General features: G+C 42.0%; 1 protein-coding gene and 1 pseudogene across 3 annotated transcripts in view; both read right to left on the bottom strand.

Annotated features, from left to right (window-relative positions):
• Positions 1 to 22,445, bottom strand: part of LOC146805833 (glutamate carboxypeptidase 2-like) — a 428,404-nt gene that overhangs the window by 61,069 nt on the left and 344,890 nt on the right. For both annotated transcript variants that reach the window (XM_085623137.1, XM_085623138.1), the window contains exons 16-17: positions 16,105 to 16,369; positions 1,259 to 1,340 (exon numbers count right to left, since the gene is read on the bottom strand). In XM_085623137.1, the coding sequence (XP_085479263.1) occupies positions 1,259 to 1,340; positions 16,105 to 16,369 (347 nt within the window). The remainder of the gene's footprint in view (positions 1 to 1,258; positions 1,341 to 16,104; positions 16,370 to 22,445) is intronic.
• Positions 16,842 to 18,660, bottom strand: LOC146805834 (guanine nucleotide-binding protein subunit alpha-14 pseudogene; annotated as a pseudogene). Its single transcript, XR_014967918.1, has one exon. The product of XR_014967918.1 is annotated as a guanine nucleotide-binding protein subunit alpha-14 pseudogene (transcript).

Consider the following 22,445-nt stretch of genomic DNA (forward strand, 5'->3'; position numbering starts at 1 on the left):
CTATCTTTAATCTCAAAGTTAAGGGCTTGAATGTTAAATGAATGGTAAAGGCGAGTTTTCACTTTTCTAAATGGTAGGGTAGGTTTACTATAAGGATTTGTCACATCTGCTTTAATCTTTTCAAAGGCTGTACAACGACATAAAATAGGAACAGAAAAACATTAATCTAATGGTGTCTACTCAGCATTTTGTGTAGCTGGGTATAGGTGTGTTAGTTATTAATCACTATTCAGACAATCACCGCCAGAACCGATAGGTCTTGCTTAGGTATTCTAATGAATGCCTACACAGGCATGCACAAATGCTGCTTACATGCATACATAAAATAAAGAAGGTTCGGCAGTGAATGCATGATAGGGAATGCAAAAGGATACCGGATTTGTGTAAATACTTTTGTTTTTGGGAAGGTTTTCCGAATAGTGAGGGAGTGAAGAAGGACAGGTTAACCTCTATACTTTTAAAAATAAACAATACATTAAGTGTTGTTTGCAGATGAACAGCTGTTCCAATAAATCCGGTATTCCAATGTTGGATATACTTTTCAGGGGGATTTGATTTCACACTTCCTTCTACTGGTTTTTCTCAAGATCTATTTCACTTTGGTGTTTAAACTCAAATACTACACATAGATTATTCGTTCAAACTTTAGCTACCATGTTGTCTGTCCTTGTATGTGTTATATTATAGGTGTTGTATCAGATTAATTGTAAATATCTGTTTTTGCTATTGTCGAAAGTAAAGGGGGTGATTTTACCAACCTTTCTGGTGGGAGGCGAACCACTGTCCTGCAGTTTACACACAGATCTTAAAAGCAGGTGCCTATCTTCATAAGCTAAGCAATATACATTTATTACATTTATAGCCTGCAGGCATGTGGTACACCACTTATTAAAGGCCCTATCTCAGGATAACAGATAGTATACTGCAGACGAGGGCATTTAACAACCAGTAAAGCCAGCAGTATAAAGCCCGTATTCCTATCAGCACTTTCTAAACATAGTGGATGGAATGCTCTAAACTAAACAGGGAGGAACAAGAAGATAAACTTTGGAACGTTGCTGCCAAATCCAAGTAGAAGCTGTTACTGACCATCCACCAACACTCCTCTGCCTTATTTCTACAATTCAATATTCTAATAGTACTTACAAGGTGTGCACATGAGAGAACTTACTTACGTTATGTTACATAAACCTCAATTTAATTCGATGTTGCAAAAGTAAAAATGAGCGTAGGACACTGCCATCGTTTCTAAACTTACTCATCTAGGTTCAGGTCCTGGAGCCGAACATTAAATGCCAAGGCAGCTTGTGTGAAATTTCTAATTGCAGAAGTCAAAGAATCTGGAAAAAAAATACACTTAAATCAGTGCTACTAATTTGGCATTGAGCTATTCACACAAAATGTAAATGTGAAATCACGTCTGTAAGAAAGTAGGTCTTTTTGGGTTGTCTACGTTTTTTTGGTTCGGTTTTGCTGAAATTTTGACTTTCAGCACTGGGAGATTGCAATTTAGCCCCACGCTGCATGGGCTCTGATGCTTAAACATGGTATAACATTGGCTAAATGTAGTTGGCATATTAACATATTGGGTAAGCCACAGTAACATATTGCAAGAAATGTGCTAAATGTATAAACGTTAAATGCCATATGTGGACTTACAACACCCATGAATGACAGAAAAAGCATGGATTCAGGCCTACCATTTAGCCTGAAAGACTGCAGCCAAAATCACTGTAATGGCACATATAAGAAAAAAAAAAATACTTTTGCTTGCAGAAAAACCTATGTATAAGCATCAGGTGGTTTAATACATCAGAATTCTGAAATGATTGCTTAGTCAGGATTTTCAGATCCTACAAATATTTCAATCTTCTGTTTACCATTGATATTTTCCTGGTACTGTAGACCTACCTGTGCCTATGAGGTCCCCCATCCTCCCACCCCCCACTAGATTTTCCTCTGTTGGAGCATTTGTAGCACTGTTTCTTTCTAAACCTTAAACCTCTTGGACCATTATGAGGTGGTAGGATGTTGAAGGCCACAGAAGGCTTTACCGCTGTCACACAAGATGAACAACCATTCTACTAGAGTCTCTGTGCCCTGTCATTGATGGTAATGTGGGGCAGGGGAGAGAATAGGAATAAAGATGTAATCGCAAAGGACCACACTGGGCCATGGTCCTTCTCACATTTATATCAAACATGGCTTAGTGCAAGGAGACTTTTCACCTGGAACCTCTCCCAGATACTCAGTTTCTTATTTTATTTGAGGGAAACCTTTTTCCAGACCCAGTCAAGAGAGTTTTGGCATGGCAGATCCTCATTTTTAAAAAAGTAACGTCTTGTAGGAGTTCAGAAGTTCTTTTCAGAGGGGCAGTGTTGCTACCATTTTCAGAGGTATGATACTCTTGGACAGGTTGCAGGAAAGCAAACTGGAACTGCTGAAAGAGTAGGCAACCTGGAATGCGCGAGTTAGTTTAGGATTGGATTAGACATTGTCTACAATCACTAGTTAGAGTGTATTATAAGACATGCTTCTCAGTCTCTGAACATTACTGGACCTGGTGAAGAACAGAAGGTGGAAGTTATTTCTGGACCTGTCTGTGAAGAAGAATGAACTGTGCCCGCTGTCCACTTGTACTATGGTTCCTGGAATTGCTCTCTAGGGGTCAGTTGGCTGGGCTTCTCTTGGCTTCAAGGACTGGAAAAGAAGGAAGACTCCCCTGTGTAAAAGAAACAGCTGCTCAATTGGGGGTGGACTGCAAGTGCCTTCTGCTTAAGTGAATTCTGGTCCCTTGGTGTCCCCTACGGAAGTCTTTGAGTTGTAGGAGTGACCGGGACGAAATGTTCCATCTCATCCTTTTTTAACCTTCATAGGACTGGGACAAGATGCTGAGGCTGTACAAGAATGCCCTGATCTTGGTAAGAAATATTTCAAGGTTTGTCCTTGAAGCTTTTTACCATGAAGAAATTGTTTTCAGTGGGACCTTGCGGTCAATGTATATTACTTATCAACCCCTGCCTGGCTAAATCATTCCACCTTAAATTGTGGAGTTACTATTTGTGAGCAGAACATATTTCCCCTCTGAATGATTTGAAGCCCATAAATTGTTACAAAGCTGACTTGATGTATGAATAGTAAATGAATAGGAAATTTATATAGCGCATAGTTACCCTCGGGCATCCCAGCGCTTTATCCAGAGTGACCAACAGAAGAAGCTGACAGTTCGGCCGCGTAAAGCGGGAAAGAGGTACGTTTTAAGAAGTTTCCGGAATCGTAAGAAACACGTCTCTGTGCGCAAACACAGGGGGAGATTGTTCCACAAGATAGCTATATTGACTGAATATCTCCGCCCCCCGGCCCGCGCCCTTCTAACTCTAGGAACTTGAAGAAGATGTTTTTGGTCAGATCGTAGGGCCCTGTTGGCTTTATAAGGCACAGCTAAATTCCGCAGGATAGGAGGTCCCTTCCCCCGAAGAATTTTGTGCGCAGTGCAAAGAGCCTTAAATTTGACCCTTTCACGCACCGGAAGCCAGTGCAAGGCTTTCAGAGCGGGTCTGGCTGATTGTGTCCTAGGTGTATTCATAAGTAGCCTAGCCGCAGCATTTTGTACTTGCTGAAGTTTATTAAACGTGGCTTCAGGGACACCTAAGAAGATGGTATAACTGTAATCTAATCTAGATACAATAAGCCCCTGAACAAGTAGCTTCCTAGATGGCCAAGGTAGCAGGGGGAGAACTTTCCGAGCTGAACGGAGGAGACCGAAGCACACTCCTGCCGTTTTTTTTGCCTGGGTCTTGAAGGACAGATCTCGTTCCAGCCAGAAACCCAAACTTTTAATCTCTTCTTTAGGGCTCGGCAAAGCTCCCATGCAACTGGGCCAGCTGGAAAGAGGAAGAGAGGGGGTTTTGCGCCCGAGCAGAATTAGTTCGGTCTTTGAACCATTCAGCTTCAACGCTGAATCACACATCCAGGTGTGGACCTTAGACATACAGGAATGCAGCGAGTCGGGGTTCTCCACCAGTTGGGATAGGGTGACCACCAACTGCGTAGCTGACGATCTTAATGCCAAATGGGGCCACCACATCCTCCAGGGAGGCCATGTATACATTGAATAATGTGGGGCTCAAAGAAGAGCCCTGAGGCACACCACACTGGAGGGGGATGGGGGCCGAACGTTCGCTACCTTCCCAGACCTGATACGTCCGGTCGCAAAGAAATGACTTAAGCCACTTCAGCGCCACACCTGCCACCCCTATATCTGCCAGCCGTTGGATCAACACTTGATGGTTCACCGTGTCGAAAGCAGCACTGAGGTCCAGGAGGATCACTGCCACTGACCCTCCCGAATCTAAAATGCTCCTCGCTTCCTCAACGACTGCCAGAGGAGCAGTGTCAGTGCCCTGCCCTGGTCGGAAGCCAGTGTATAGATGCTTGTACAATATGGCCCAGATTATTTTATTGGTCGTGTCTCTCCTTACCCTCTGGAGCTCGACGCAAAATCTGCTTTGACTTCCCCTGATCACACTTAAGTCTATAGTGGCCTAACATTCTGACACCCCTTCCCAAGAATCTTAGGTTGACTCCTAGCTACTGCAGTGTCCGTAAAAGTATAAAATCAAAACTCTTTTAAGGTAATATGGATGGCGTGCTCGGGTAGGAGGCGTAATATAGATGCTGTTATCGGCAGACTTTACATGAGGTAAGAATAGTTATATAAGGGACTAAGGCCAGCTCGATTTTAGACACGTTTACTAAGAGTTTCCAATTGTTTGAGTTGGACTGGTCCAGACGGAAGTCATGTGGGACACCGAGAACTAGGTTTGATTGCAGGTGAAAGAAGTATCTTCTCTGTTAAATTATGGTAGTCATGATACAGTGTGCTAACAAAATGTTTTTGTCAAATGCTGTGCGCATTAAGCTGAAACCTCTTGCCCAAGATACTAATTTGAGAACTTCTACTTTCTCGAACAACGTCTGGTTCTTCTTTTGACACACGCCTGTGCTCTTCACACGCAGAAAGCGGTCAACGAGGAAGGCGTTTCAGTCTCCTTAAAGAAGGCTCACCTCTGTCTGAGCGACTTATGAGGGTTACGCTTTGGGGACACTTTCAGTGAACACCAACAGAGATAAACAATATAATTAGCAAAATGATCAGTTAACTTTTCATAGATTCATCACCATCAGTCTAGTAGAAAATAATTCTGCCTGAGTCATGCATCAGTCTGAGGAAGGCAGAGACATCTCTGTGTTGTATAGCTTGGTGCATGAAGGACCAGTCCTCAGACAGATGGTTAAAAAAATAAGAGGTACCAGTCTTGGCCTCAGAGCCCCCAGACTTCATGCTTCCTGGTTTATGATGCACTGTAATGTCACTGGTTAATGGCAGCTTACACTTCAGCCCTCCAGTGCCCGGGGCAACAAATCAATCAGCTCCCCACCCCAGCATTTCTCAGCCCATTAAAGAGTTATGAAATGATGGAGTAAATAAGCAAGAGGCTGAAAGTTGAAGCCTTACACTGCATCATCATGGACCTGGTGACATTAGGACCCTGCTGAGGCACTGCAGAGGGTACAGCTCTGAGATTCTTACTTGATGGCTTGAGACAGATGCTCTAAATGGAGCATCAGCAGCTGGAATGCTGAAGCACGATCCGTGCAGGTTAAGTAAAAAATGCTCTTAACTTAAATGTGTGTATGTACATGAGGGTGAGTGTGTCTGAGAGACACAGAAGGTGAAAGAATGAATGAGAGTGTGAGAGTCAATGAGCACAAGAGTAAGTGAGAATACGTAGGAGAGTGAGATAGTAATTGAAAGTGTGATCATGCAAGTGAGACTTTGTGAGCATTTGAGAGCGTGTGAGACAGTGAGAGTGAGTGAGAAAGTAAACAGTGAGAAAGTGAGTCAGACAGTATGAGCATGTATATGAAAAAGACAGTGAGACACTGTGTAAGGCAGTGTGGGACAGTGAGAGTGTGTGAGTGCGCACATTGAAAGACACTGAATAGGAGACATAGGGGCCAGATGTACGACCATTCCAATTGTGACTTGCAATTTGCGCTCAAATGCGAGTCGCAATTTGGAATGTATAACAGTGTCAGAGACACCGATTGCGATTCCCAATGGGGTAACCAAATGCGAGGCTCATGAATATTAATGAGCCACTCACAATTTACGACCCTATTGGGAATGCTTGCCCTCCGAGGGATGGTGGCCTGCTGGGGTCAGCAGACCTCCATGTCTGAGAATGTTTGTCAATAACGCAGTTTTTTTGTTTAATGCAGCCCATTTTCCTTAAAGGAAAACGGGATGCATTTGTAAACAAATGAAACATTTTTGTTTCATTTTTCAAGGGCAGGTGGTACCACTGTCTGCCCTTAATACATATTTTTGGAGCCAGTCACAAAGGTGAAGGGCTTTCCAGAGGACCCCTTCCCATTTGCGACTCCATTACCACTATCTTGAAGAGGATGGTAAATTGCGAATGTTTTGCGACTGCAATTGCGGTTGCAGAACATTCATACATGGATAGAGAGTCGCTATTAGTAAGGGAACGCCCCTTCCTAATAGCGCGTCACAAAACACTATTTTGCGAGTCACAATTTTTTGCAACTCACAAATTAGTGTTTGGGCATGGCCATGGAGGTTTTTGCGTGCACAAACGGGTCGCAAACCCATTTGCGCAGGCAAAAACTGGTCGTACATCTGGCCCATAGTGAGGCAATGAGGAATTGAGGTGCTAAGTGGCACACATACAATGAAAGCATTTGAGTGGAACAGTGAGTGAGGCAGTATGTGAGCTTGCGTTTTGGTTCTTCTAAATGCTTTACACATTTGCTTAAGTAAAGCATGCCTGCTCCACTGGTGAAACCTTTACTGGACCTAACAAGAATAGTGAATGTATTACTTGTGGTGGACTACCATCGACCACAACTAATAATCCACTTTCTCACACATATCTATAATTAAACAGCTGACTAGTTGGAGAAAGAACCTTTCACAGTGTAAAGGGTTAGAATTTGGGATAAGGACCAAAGGTTTATTTTCAACTCATCCCAGCATCTTGTAATGCTGAGAAGAAGCTTACAAGAAAGTGCACAAAATGTGATCGACAGAAAGCTTGAATTAACCTCAGATACTGGTAATTTGGGTCCATCCTAGTCCCTTGTTATTTTGCACACCAGGCATACTCAGTTTAGACACAGCCATATGCAAATCAATCTTCACCTTGCTCAAGTAGCAACAGTACAGCCCAGTCAGGCCAGGTCTTCCCTGAACCGGAACACTAGCGACCCAAAACTTGGGGCTCATAAAATCGGGAGCAGCTTGATTCCAGTGGCACAGTGAGCACAGGTCTCCTATCTGGGCATAAGCATCACACTATTGGCGTCGCATTGAAGAATACAAAATGTGACCGATGGAATTCTAGAATTAATCTCTGCTACTGGAAATTACTTGGGACCATATCCCATTGTTATTTTGCTCACCCTACCATCTCAGTTTGAAAACAGACATGCTCAAATCAGTGATGGTCCTGCTCCAATAGTAATAGCCCTGCCGGAACTGCCAGGCTAGGTTCTCCCTGAACCCGAACACAAGCAATCCAAGTTTTTGCACTGATTAGGACTCATCAGTTGGGTGCAGTTTGGTTTCATAGGCACAATGAACACAGGACCCATGTCAGCGCATACTCATTGCACTTGCACCATCTCCTGAAGCATACAACCACATGCTCACTGTGCCACTGGAACCAAGCTATACCCTAATGAAGATCGCATCAGGTTAAAACCAGACTTGGGTCAAAATAATCACCGTGGGGCCTGATTTAGTGTTTGCTTTAAATTGTATCCAGGTCCTTGGGTTTGCCCCTTTTTGTTTCAGAATATTCTGATTTAGAGTTCGGCGGATGGTATACACCATCACAAATGTGACGGGTATCCTGTCCGCTGCATTACAAGTGTATTATACCCTATTGCACTAATACAGCGGACGCAATATCCATCATGTTTGTGACAGAGTATCACGTCTGCCGAACTCTATATCAGACCCTTAGTTACTCAACGATGAGTGGGCTGCATTGCAACAGTGAGTGCTGACAACTGCACAAAATCTTGTACTTTTCCTTATAGTCAGACAGATTCTAATGTGGCCAAGTTCTGTGAGTGAGATGCAGTGACACTGTTTGGTAAGGTTTTATCTGCGCCATATGACACTTTGATTGTGAGCCACAATTCAAATAAGAAAAACATATTTAAAAAGTGTGACAGCGGAACAAGCTCGATTTGGGACATCATGTGAATTCTTAAGCTTTATTCAAATCGTAAAAACGAGCCGTAAAGGCAGCACAATATTACATGCAATAATAAAAACCATTCCATTCCATATAAAACACTAAAAAATAAAATAAAAAGTACCATTACAGTTATGCTTTTAAAATAGTTTTCAACCATGATCATGAGCTTAAGACGTTTAGAAGATTTAAGGACTATGTCGAGTACATCATGTATAATGGTCCTACTGGGTCATGCCCATTGTGGAAATACAATATTTATGTCAAAAGCGGAGTGCATTGCACTTTAAACGGGAACTGCTTTGCCCGACCTACTGGTTTCAGAACTTGAGTTTCAATTAGAAATTAGTATAGTCTGTACAATGGTTGGTCTTTTGATACATGCCTGTGCTCTTCCCACGCTGAAAGTATCATATAGTAAAAAGCCTCATTCTCTTTAGAGAAAGCAAGCCCGTTTCTGAGATACACGTGAAGGATATTTTGTAAGGACTCTCTTTCAGAGAGCACCAATAAGCTGTGTATGACCATAAACCAAATACCAATTCAGTGAATTACTTTTGTATACATTAGAATATTGCTGAATTCAAAGAGAAGGCATTGTCAAGGTGTGCTCTCTCCTAAGTGCAAAGATTTGTTTTTAAAGTCACTGGCACATATTTCATTAGTATTTAACTGCCTTTATCTACTAACTGCTGATGTCAAATTGCTGCTGTCTTTTTGCAATTTAAGGAAAAGGAATGTTGATTATAATTTGACACCACCATTTCACACAGTGTTATATCTTTATAGTTGTAAAATGCAGAAGGTACTTAAGGAAATGCTTATCATTTATTGAGTATGAACTCTAAAGGTTTTTGGAATTCGCATGTTGTTTTGTGAAGCGGATGCGGATGTTTTTCGACTAGGTTTCACGTAGTTTCTTTTTAAATTTAGAAAGCCAATCACTTTTAGAGCTCAAATTATAATTCAGGGTAGGGAACATATTATTAAGAAGTGATCCAGAGTTACCAAATCTTCAAAATTGGCAAATATTCCTAACTCATAATGAAGCCAAATATGCCCCATACAGTGCTTATCGCTGGTTTTCTTGCATACGTAAAATGTTGCAATTTAAAAAGATATTATGACGATTCCAAGTCAAAAGAACTCTGTAGAATAAACCTCCCAGGCAAAAAAATGTGAGTTGTCATGGTCAAGACGTATCTTGCCGATCCTAGCTGCAGCTGGTCAACAAACTGAGCTAATTTATCGTTTCTTGAAAAGCAGATTATTATACTGGTAAAAGAAAACAGCACATAGAAAACCATGAGTAAATTTTGCTCTTGGCTGCTGCAAACATGCTGAATGGGATTACCCCAAACTTGGCATGAAGGTAGAACTTTACTCACAGCTGTGCCCTTTCTTGGTTGGATTTAAATTTGTGCTTTAATTTCTGAGATATTTGTGCTAGACGGCAACCCACATAGAAAGTTCTTGGATGAGTTATATCCTTGTTTCATCCCATGATTGAGATGTGTCCGGATGCCATTTCCTTCAGTCCTTTGAGGAGCAGCCTGCCATGACGTTATCTGAGGTAGTGGTAAAGAGCAATACCTCACAGTGCTCCACATGACTGGGTTTGTGCCACAAACAGAAAAAGGGACAGAGGAACCTGTGGGAAAAACATTAAAATAATGTCCACAGGCAGAGGTGTTACACTTGAACTGAACAGTATGTGCTCAGAGAACCAGGAACTAGTTACCGTATGACACATTGAACCCACTTCACTTTTATGCCTAATAATGACCTATTTTAATTAGAGATCAACAAAGTTCTCATCCTAGTAGTTACCAGGAATCCATAAAATCTGAAAAACCTTGTTTCAGTAAAGCTAATTGAACATAGGATTTGCAAATATTCACCATCTAATCATGGAGGCTAGTATAGCTACATGCTCAGTCTCCTCAATCTGAAGAAAGGGTTACAAAGCCTGTGGAATGGAATACTTGCATAATCCATGCCTACTGCGGGAAGCACACAGGGCATATACAGAAGGAAAAACACTATAGGTGCATTAGCAGCTGCACTCCATAATGTCAGTGTTCGGCTTGGCTCTCTCTGATGGCTCACCTCAAAACATTTTGTCTTCACCCTCCTGTTTTCTGAACAATTCTTTTGTGGCCTCAGGACTCTGAGCACTTTACCACTACTAACCAGTGTTTACGTGCTTGTGTTCTCTTCTCAGTGTTACTACATGTACCCAGGGCCTGTAAATTAAATGCTACTAGTGAGCCTGCAGCACTGATTGTGCCGCCCAATTTAAACGTGTCTCCAGCCTTTCGTGCAGCCTGTGGGTGAAGTTTTAAACTCCCACTTAAAAAATAAATATTTTTTATTAACATTTTTGTTCATGTATCAAACATTGTGAGTCTACAACATGTTGCTTACAGCAACGTTGGGATATGATGCAGCACGAGATCCTACAGTAGCAGCGGGCCTAAATAATCTGCCATTTTGATATGGCAAAAGAAATACTTTGCAAGGCTCACATCTTTTTTAATATGTATAAGGCAGTCCTAGGGTAGGCCTTGACCAGCCCAGAGGGCAGGATGCAGTTTATTTAAAATATTGGACATGTACGTTTTAGTTTTACACATCTTATCTTGGTAGACAAAATTCTTCAGTTCATTTTTAATACTGCAAGGCCTACCTCTCCCATAGGATAACAATGTGTTATGTTATTATATTTAATAAGTGATAACTTTCATTTGGGAGCAGGTAGAGAGGTCAAGCTTGCTGACAATATAATTTAAATTAAAAGTCCTCTTTAATGGTAAAGTCTTATTTTTAATCACAATTCTAAAATGCCATTTTCAGCAAGTTTTATACCAAGAACGGGGTTTGGCTCATATGGTCAGTAGTGCTGAGCCACCTAAAAATCACACACGCGCCAATGCCAAAACTGACTAAACCTTTGGAACTCAAATTAATCCATAGTCGCTATATTCAATAAAAGTGATCGCTCTTTTTTGCAGCATCATACAAACACTTCTGATTTGTTTGTTATTTTTGTCACACACAGATGACCAAACACAAAATTAAATCAGAAATATTCTTCCTTCCCACCAACAATAGATACATAACAGTGGATGCAAACAAAAATTAATTAGCACAAATACATCCATGTGAATGATACACAACACAAATAACATGAATACAATACATCAAAGGATCAGTTATTATTTTACAATGTCCAGAGCACAAGCTAAAGGGAAATAAATGATATACAAACATAAGTCAATTCAATGAATTTAACAGCTCTCTTTTTTTGTGGCAAATGCACCTCTGCAAACTCGTGCCTTCTGTAACCAGGTTCATATCTTTTACTATAACAATTGTTCATTCCCTGGATTTTGATGTCACTCTATATTTGGAATAAACATAATTGTGACAGTAGGCGCACAAATACTGGTCAATGAGTTTCGAACCCACCACACCATCCTATCAGCGCATTAGTGCCAATCCTTCAAGCCATTGGAGGTAATTATGGTGATATTTTCGAGTCATTGTAGACCCACCCTAGTATGTTGTAGATAGTAATATGCAATTTTGTGTTTTGTAGAGTGGACAGCAGTTTTGTGTCCTGAGGAGAACCCCATAAAGGGTGGTGTGGTGGGTTTGAAATGCGTTGACAAGTATTTGTGCGCCTACTGTCACAAATATTTTTATTCCAAATATAAAGTGACATTAAAAGCCAGGGAATGAACAATTGTTTTTGTAAAAGATACTATCCTGGTTAGAGAAGTCATGAGGTGCATTGTCCACAAAAAAGAGAACAATTGAATTCATTGAATTGTCTTATAGTTGTATATATAAAATATTTCCCTTTAGCATGTGCTCTGGACATTGTAAAACAAGAGCTGATCTATTAGTGTATTGTGTTCATATTATTTTTTTGTGTATCATTCACCTGTATATATTTGTGTTAATTCATGTTTGTTTGTCTCAACTGTTGTGTATCTATTGTTGTTGGTGGGATGGAAGAATATTTATGATTACATTTTTTGTTTGGTCTTCAGTGTGTGACAAAAATAACAAACAAAACAAAAGCGTTTGTATGATGTTCAAAAAAGAGTAAACAATGATCACTTTTATTGAATATAGCGACTATAGATTAATTTGAGTTCCAAAAGTTTAGTCAGTTTTGGCATTGGTGTGTTTGTGTGATTTTTAGCAAGTTGGCATTTTCCTATCCGAACCATTTGGTGTCTGCTGCCTGTATCCTGAGTCTGATGACTAGATGTAGTTGTCAGTTGGTCTTTGTGTATTGCTCCCAGACAGTGAGTCCAAAGGAAGCTAGGTGTTGGCAGGATGGGATACTCTTGAGTTAACACAGGTGAGGAGATGTCACTTACCACACTTGCAAAGGCCCTGCCTGAGTCCACTTACAAAGGGGTTTCACACTAGTCTATTGTGACCCCAGAGAATATGGGTCCCGGGCAGGGAAGCACGAAATTCCAAGCAACTCTGGGGTGTGGAAACCTCTAGATGATTCTCCTACTTCAATGTGGGCACCAGGTATGAATGTCAGACCTCAGAACCCAACTCTTCAGATAATTTTTGGACCTGTGAACACTTCCAAGAGGAAGGACTGCCCAGCTGTGAAATCTGCCCTGTTGACCTGCTCTGCTGCCCAAGGGCTGCTCTACTGCCCCCAGGACTGTAGTTCCTGCACCGGGACTCTTCTGCTGCCCTGCTGAAACCGCCTGCCTGTGTGTCCCAGAACCTCAAGTTCTCCAAAGGTCAGTTGACTGACCTCCTGTTCTCAAGCCACAGGCACACAACAGGCTTCTCTGCACCAAGCATCTTTGACGCAGGACCTTGCATTGGCTCAATAGCTCTGCAAGCCCGATCCAGCACGACTCATCTTGACGTTGGCAACCGGCCTAGAGCCTTACAGCTCCAACGTAGGACCAAGTATCGCCTCGATGGCTCTGCAAGCACGACCCAGAGAGCAGAATCTCAATGCTGACAACTGGCCCACCCCGACGCAGCATGACATATCTCGATGCAAGGCATCGCAAGCCCCACAGGCTTCACCGGCACCTCAACCTCAGCACTGACACATCTCTACGCAAGTCTTGGCAAGTACCAGCGGCTTCATCAACGATGACGCAGGACCTCGCTCCCTAAGCTACCATCAATGGTCACTGACTTTGCTGTGCATCGCATCTTGGCCCAGACCTCGCATCGCAAGCTCCACGTAAACGGTTTCTCAATACCGGCCAGCGCGACTCAATGTGAGGACTTTGTATTGCTCCACAACCATGAATTAAGGTACTCTTGTTCAGCGGGCTTAACTGGGTCTCTGTAGCAGGCCCGTGATCCATCTCAGTTGGCCTGAACTTGTACCTTTGTCCTGGTCTGGCGCAACCACATAACCACATTTGGTGCTTTGTGCTTTATTGTGTTATTTTTTCAAAAACCTTTAAAATTGCATATCTCTAGTTCTACTGATTTTTGTCATTTTGGTCTCTGATTATTTATTACATTTTACCCTATTCTTCTAAATTGGTGTGAGATGTGTCTTGATTTGTGTATTTACTTTATTACTGTTTGAAGTGCTGTATAAATACTTTACACATTGCTTCTAAGTTAAGCCAGACATTTTGTGTGGCAGGCAACCAGAGGGTTAAGCATAGGTTAATTTGAGGTTTGCTTGTGACTTTACCCTGACAAAGATTGTGTTGCTTATTCAGTAGGGTTTCACCCCCTCAATCAGGAACCCAATTTCTTACAGTCCGTGTTTAATATTTTAGGAGCTTTTCAAGTTTCCGCCAACTGAGATAGCAGTTAGGCAACATCAAGCAACACTTCCCATTTTAACACTGATCTGTATTCCCTAAAATAAAAATCCCCATCCCATGGTGCACAGACCACGTCAACCCAGTTGCTATAAAGATTGGTGAAATGGAGGTAAACTGAAATGCTGTATTTCGTGCTTTACAATTTTTAGGCTAGGGAAGGATGCAAGACTACTGTACGGCATTAGCTGAATCATTTAAAAAAAAAGTAACACATTATGAAAATTAAGTTGGAATAAGCAAGTATATTTGGGAGTTAGTGAACCTCAGAAGCCTAGTAAGAGACTACTATATAGTCTTAGAAGAGGTTCTGTAGTTATAAGAAACTATTTGTATTATGTACCAGACGAAGAGTAAACTACCAAAACTGCCACTATCTTCAGGTTAAGAATTCTATCGAGCAGATGCAGTGGTGACCCAGATGTGCAAATATTCTGGCACAATTTCAGAGATGTTGAGGCACATGCCAAATCCCCTAGGTTTAACCCAGAAAAGCATCTGTTAGGGACTACCTTCTCAACGGCAACCAGTGAGCTCTGCATTGATAGCGCAGACGTTTGGGAATAAGATTCACTTCATGTTTTCAGAAAGACGTTTTGAATGCATATTCAAAAAGTATTTTAGGTAGGTCCACATACGAGAAACAGTTTTCAATTGGGCATCTAAAGGCTTTAGTGTTTGTGCCCAAGTGCATCTCGCCTCAGATGCCCCTTACCACCAGATTGAAGGGGTTTATATTGTCTTTATCATTTGTAATGTGTGAATGGCTTTGCCAAGACCCCTTATGTGCTAATACAAGCATCTGGAGGGACGACTCTGAGCATTAACAAGAGAACATGATAAAGTTGATATTAAATGTTATAATCGGGGTTTTCATCTCTTATAAGCAGTTCAGCCTGAAGCGTCCCTTCACTGGCTACACTCCTTTGAGGAGTTTTCAAATGTCTGTATGGATGAGCTCCTCGCCGTCCTCAGGGAAAATATCTAAACATGTACTAGTTTGTTGCTGAGACTGGATGTTGCTGCCGGTCAAAGAACATAGATGTTTTAGTCCCACATTATAAATCAGGCGGAGTGGAATTTGTGTGTGGAATTCTGCTCCACCTGATCACAAGGAGGCTGCTGTTCTTGCACCCAGTTTTGCCGGAACACTAGACCAAATTTTCCTGGCTGGAATAAATGGCCAATCAAGTCACTTGAGGTTTTGGCTGCAACAGCAGCCAGTCCTCTGCCCTTCTACCTGCAGAGCTTTTTTTCTCCAGAAAGTAATGGGAGCTAATGCTTCTGCTGCTAGGATGCCCTTTTTCTCTTCCCCCGTACCATCTTAAAACTACCCAGTGCCCACTCCAGCTCAAATTTACCACCTAATCAGAGCAGATGGGATATTAAATTTAATCCTCAAGGAACAGGGAATTCTGTGTAGTTTTATGCCCAGTAGGACTGGGTCTAATTGGTGATTCCACATACCAGGGAGTTTAACTCGAATGAGGGCCTAAGAATGGAGACTGCAGATTTGGATTTTTGGGGACTGGAGTCTGAAATGTACTACCAGACAGCTTAAAAAATAAAAACCCAACGTGTGGTGCTTAAAATCATCCAGTTCACTCAGTGTACCATATTCATTTGTTAGACAGAACACTGTGACACTTGAACGTTTTTAAAGCTTTTTTAATTTAGTCTATATCTAGCACTCACTGCCTACTAAATTTGTACTCTGGACCACATAGATAAATATGTAAATAAATAAATAATATTTTTGTGCCATTAGAAATATGAGTTCGCTCACAGATACTGAAAGGACTTAATGATGTAACATACTAAGCACACGACGTTCTCATTGGTAAATGAAGTGAATTTTCCCACTGAGAAAACAAACTATAATGGGAAAATAATACATTCATATTTCCGAATTTTATAAAACTAAAAAAAAAAAATGGAACACACAATAGAAAACACAATTAACAACATACCAAATGACACTTTGAACATTTCAAGTTGTTCTTTATGTTTCTTTGCCAGTTCGATGATAATGTTGGCATAACTGTCCAAGGCGGCGGCATAGTCTTGACAGTTGAAGGGCAGTACCGTTGAGTCAGCTAGTTCAAAAACCAGACCTCCTCTGACCTGAGCCACAGCTAGGTGGTTCCTAAAGGTTGGGTCGTAGAACTTATCCACTATCTCAAAGGTCTCATAAACACTGTGATAAACTGGATAGGCACTAAATCTGCTCTCTTTCTAAAAAGAAGGAGGAAAGGACACAATTAAAAAATGCCAGATATGTTTCAACAAATGTAAGAGCTATCAAAACCTTGACTAATGCAAGGAGAGCCTGTCAAATTTCACTAGTGAAATGAAGACGTGAAGGTGAACATTTATGGGACGCCAGATGGCCCACCTGCAAATTCACTGTTTCATGTACCGTTTCACCTCTATGCATACTACAAACAAAGCTCCCCAGAAAAAATACATGTCACTCATTAAAGCTAAAAGGAAATATGGCTACATTGAACTAATTATATAAATGAACTCTCCAAGTTTCATAATGGAAAACAATTCAAATTAGTATTTTCATCTTGGAGGACAGACCTCAAACTACCTCTTTAGGATGATTTTTTTTCACACAATTAAGAAAGTTTGAAGGAAATTCTTCTTGGGTTCCACAATAGGCATAAAGAACCATACTAAAAAATCCCTGCTCATTTCTTCATATGTTTCCAAAACTTTTTTAATCAAACAGTATTTTAAAAGAGAGTATCTACGCAGTGTTTTTTTTAGCCTAGATACAAATATAGCTTTATTAAACATCCTTAAATATTCAGATTTTCAAAGAAGTGTAAAAAAAAGTTATCTCACAACCAAAATCCAACAAGGGAAACAACTATATAAAAAACCAGATGTCAACATATACCTTCAGAAAACAAAATCAGTAAACCTTTTTTTTCCATATAGAAAATATTTTCTATGAACCATATTTTGCAAACCAATATGTATTCTACGTAAATGAAAGGAATATGCAAACAGAAGAGTCTCAAATACATGTCTAGACAGGTTTCTATCTCACAGTACGCTCTTGTGAAATTAAGACAATAGTATACAGAGAAGACCTTGTTGGGGGCTCATTGTACGCTGGTGACGGATGGGATCCAGACATGCTCCTTTTTAATGAACTCAGCCCAAGTTGAAGTACCGCAGATTCAGCTGAAGGATGGTGTCCTTGACGGCCGCAAAGACAATACTGATGTTCTGGGTGTCTGTGGCACACGTGAAATGGGAGTAAAAATCTTTATCTTTATCCTGATTCTGGTAAAGCTTCAGAATGAACAGCTGGGCAGCTTTGGCATCTTGCTTAGGTCCTGCATATTCTGGAAAATAATCAATTATATGAGAGTTCTGGATTTTCTCCTCTAGAAGATCCTTTTTGTTCAAGAACAGAATGACTGAAGAGTTCAAAAACCAGGGATATGTGATAATTGTTTTGAACAAGGCCTTGCTTTCTTCCATTCGATTCTCGTGGTCACATTCAGCAAGGACTTGATCATATTCACTTAATGCAACTAAAAAAATAATGGAGGTAACATTTTCAAAACAGTGGATCCATTTCCGTCTTTCGGACCTCTGACCACCCACATCCACCATTCTGAAAATAATGTCTTCTAGATTAAAGGGATATTCAATTATGCCAGTTGTGGGAACTCTCACTCTCAGTACATCTTGCTGAGTTGGGACGTACGCTTGCACAGAAATGCGATCTAAATTGCTAAGATAGTATTTTGTTGAATCTGAGAGCTGGTATTCTCTCCGCCTGTCGTAACATTCCTGGATCCCTGGATCTTCCCAGAGCTTCTTGATGGCTTCGACTTGCTTTCTTTCCAATGAGCACACTTTAGCTACCTCCACTTCGCGGATCATGATCGCGTTTTCCATGTTCTGCTCAGAGTCGTACCGTATTCTTAAGGTGTCCATTGCTCGGATCATCGACTGCATGGAGGTAAATATGTTCTGGTAAACCAGCATCGTGAAGCCTCTTCTGTCTTCGTCTGTGTACCCTGATCCATGGATGATCCTCATCTGCTTAATGAAGGTGCTCTTCCCGCTCTCCCCTGTGCCGAGCAGCAGCAGCTTGAGCTCGCGGAGGGCGTTCTGCTTGTCCTTCTTGATCCGCCGTTCGATCTTCGTGTTGATCCTGTGCTGCTCCTTCTCCTCCGCCGAAAGGCAGCAGCCCGCCATCCTGCCGGTCTACAGCAACAAGTGGGCCAACAAACACCTGGCTCCTTCCCCCTCCTCCGACCAAAAACAGCTACTGCACACTTAAAACCAAATCCCGCAGTCCCTTCCCCGAAAACAGTTGCGCGTGCAGAACGGCCTTGAGTCCGGCTGGGATCTCCGCCGCGCTCACAGGAGCGCGTGCTTTCCAAGCCTCCTCCCGGTCCAGCCCAGAAGGTCAAAGCAAATCCCTGGTAAGGTCCGAAGAGAGAGAGAGGCGCTGTGGTTCCAAGTGCGCTGCGCCGGAGGTGGGATCGCGGCGCAGGTCTGTGGGGCTGCTCCTCCCTCCTGCAGGAAGTTCGAGGTACGGGTCGGAGGCCGGGCCGCTCTCACAGGTTCTTCAGGAGTGTGAGGGGGCGTAGAGGCGAGGAGTGGAGCGGGAATGGGCGGTCCCGCCTGCAGTCCGGTTCATCGACTATCTACGCAGTGTTGATTTAGAACATTAAAAAAATGCAAATATCACAAGAGCCTTCTCATTCGTGATGCAAATCACTTGATTATCCGCAGCAAAAACAATGCATGTTGTCTACTTGCATACTTGCTAGGTAACGGACCAAGAACACCCCTCTAGGATTGATTTAAAATGTTAATCTACCCTCCCCAAAATGCTTTCAATTAACTGTAAAGGTTTACAATGCAAATCTTGTGTTCCCTTTTATCCTACTTGCTTACCCACAATCAGTTACTTTCCTCCTTCTAGTCCTGATTATTATATCAGTATTCTGACAAATACAGCAGCATCTGCCTTGGTCAGAGATAAAACAAGCAACCATTCATTATTCTAACTAGATCAGAAACTATGCCTGGAAACTATGAAAATCTTCAGTGGCATAGATCTTTGTCAGATTGGTGTCTCCCCACTTCAAGTTTAAATCTAAAATCTTGTCTACAATCTCCTCTGGAAGTATCTCTCTTTTAGCCTGATTTGTAGTTATTGTGATTTTTTCCCTCATATGAATAACCTACAAATCTTATTGTTCTCAATCTTCCTTTAGATGTTTGGGGAATTCAGAAGGTCATTGTGCATGAACATCCATAATTTTACAATACTGTGGGTCTGATTCTTCAACAGTGACTTGTTATCTCCAGTAAGCCACAACGCATTTAGAAAAGTGTAATTCTAATAACTTAATTGCTTACACCCTTCCTTGTGTACCTCTGTCACATTATTTCCTTAACACTGAAGAAATGCACGAGGCTAAGCACCGAAGATCCTATGAGTGCAGTCCAGTCCCACAGGTGATTGGCCTAGCTTGTGCAAGCTTTTTGGTAAGGTGTTGCTTTTTGTGTTGTTGCATCCTTGAACAGGCATAATAATTTCTTTGATCGTGATGTAATTGCAGTATGATCAATTTTCTGCATTTCCTTGATTCTCATTGGTGACTTTATGCAGACTTTTAGTATTACAACCCAATTCTAAACCTATAATTGGTTGTTTGAAATGTCCACAGCATTTGTTCCACTCATCCTCTGCAAACCTCTACTCGATGTTGGTTCTGAGAGACATTTTCATCTATAAATTCGTCAAGCCTCCCATTGGGAATGTTTGGCTCCAAGTGTTCAGCTCTCTACCCCCTAGAGTTCACCATAGCCTAGGCTTCATAGCTCAAGTATAAAGATAGTATTTGGTGAGATTTCGACAGGGGAGGAAAAGAGTGGCGTGGGAATATATGAAACACACCATCACTCTGGAACTGGAGTTGGAGGTAAGTAACTAATTTCTTCTCCAGCATTGAAGCTTTTACATGCTTGAATCAGAATTGCAAGCAACACAACAATGCCAAATTAGTGTAAAGCAGGCACACCATTAATGAAACAGGTTCAGTAGACCAGTTAGACCTACTGCAGAGCCAACTGCTGCATTCAAATCCATGAAGTAATGCTTGGTGAAAATGGGCCTGCTTTTCCGCATAGCTACCTGGCGAAAGTTAGAAGTGGAACTCCTGTATCTATGCATCGAGCCCTCATGCTCCAATGCTACAATGATGAACATGCTGCCTTCTGCTGATATGGACCAGAACAGCTTTAAGACCTGTCTGTACTCTGAGCATATGAGGCTTCAGCACAACTTCTCTTAATGTGAATGTGTCTCACAGAAGACCGTTCGGTCCTGTTTAGCTTCCTGATATTGTTGCTGGGTATAAACAGTGGGGCTGCCTCAACCTTGGAGGCAGTTTTACACCCTGGTGGGCTTTGAATCTTCTACACTCACAAGTCCTCTCTATTGTGAACTAAACACTTTTGTTACCCTTGTACAAATCAAACACAAAGAAGGATTAGTTACTTACCTGTAATCCTAGTTCTCATCCAGGGGTATACTCATCAAAGTCATAATCTATGAATAATCCCCGCCCATGTGCGGGATCCCGGAGCATATAGAAAATACATATATATAAATATATATATATATACATATGTGAAAACATATAAATGCAGCCTAATAATGTTCAAAACATGGCAATGCTGTAAATTACATATTTTTGCATAGTAGTGCCCCCGTAACCCGTAAGGAAAAAAGGAAGCATCAGGCAAATTATAACACAGCACTGCTTTATTGCCATAAAGCAACATGTAATTGTAGGCATTCGCCAGTAGGCTGCAGTAGAGTATCAAGAATCCAAGAAAACTGACACCTTGCCTTTAAGGCATTAGAGTAGGGGGACCGTGCCTTTAAGGCCTGCCCGTGACCCCCTGCTCCCATGATGCACTACAGGTGACAGTTGGGCCAGTTCTTTTTGGCGGTGCCTCCGCACCTGAGTAGATCTGCCTTCCATACATCACTTATTTAAAGAGAAAACATTGCTCGTCCGGGGAGGTGGGTGGGTCGCTTATGACTTTGATGAGTATACCCCTGGATGAGAACTAGGATTACAGGTAAGTAACTAATCCTTCTCATCCAGGGGATACTCATCAATAGTCATAATCTATGAATAGAGTAGCAAGCCCATACCCAAAGTCTCGCGGACGAGCAACAAAGCAGTTAAAACATACATTAAAAGACACATCTTGCATTACAGTTATGCGAATAGGTTCCTCAAAGAGGCCTGCCCCACCTGGGCGTCGGCCTGTGCGTCTGAATCTAGGCAATAATGGCGCGTGAAAGTATGGACTGTGCGCCATGTAGCCGCTTTACAGATCTCAGACATGGGAACGTTGCGAAGGAGTGCTACCGTAGAAGCCTTCCCCCGAGTAGAGTGTGCTCTAGGTTTACCCTGCAGAACTTTGTGGGACAGTTGGTAAGCCAAAGCTATACAAGAGACAATCCATCTAGAGATAGATCTCTTGGCCGCAGCCAGCCCGGTATTAGTGGGTCCATAGTTAACAAAGAGCCTGTCTGACTTTCTAAGAGTAAGGGTCTTAGCTAGATAGAATTTCAAAACCCTCCGGAGGTCAAGAGAGTGTAGAGCTCTCTCCGGGGGTGTGGTCGGCTGAGGAAAGAAGGTGGGCAACGTGATCACCTGATTAATATGGAAGTCCGAAACCACCTTGGGCAGGAAGCTCGGATGAGTACGGAGCACCACCCTATTAGCATGAAACACCGTGTAAGGTTCCTTGCAGCAGAGGGCCTGAATTTCACTAACCCTACGGGCCGAAGTGATGGCTACTAAGAAGGCAGCCTTCCAGGTCAGATGTTGCAAGGAGGCCTTATGAATCGGCTCAAAAGGACTTCCCATCAGTTTAGAGAGAACGATGTTCAGTTCCCAGGAAGGGGAAGGAGACCTCACAGGTGGGTAAACTTTCTTAAGCCCTTCTAAGAAATCCTTTACCACTGGCATCTGAAAGAATGAGGTCTGGGTAGGAGACTTCCTATAGGCTGTAATAGCAGCTAAGTGTACTCTGATGGAAGAGTACTTTAACCCAGACTTCGCCAAGTACAGTAAGTAGGGGAGAATAACCTGTTCTTGACCCCGGATCGGATCAAGGGTGTTATCTCTACACCAGAAGCAGAATCTTTTCCATTTAAAGCCATACGACTTCCTCGTGGAGGGCCTCTTCGCCTCCCGAAGAATGCTCATACAGTCCGGTGGAAGATCTAGATGTCCGTACT

Source organism: Triturus cristatus, chromosome 8, assembly GCF_964204655.1.
Source record: "Triturus cristatus chromosome 8, aTriCri1.1, whole genome shotgun sequence".
Taxonomy (NCBI): domain Eukaryota; kingdom Metazoa; phylum Chordata; class Amphibia; order Caudata; family Salamandridae; genus Triturus; species Triturus cristatus.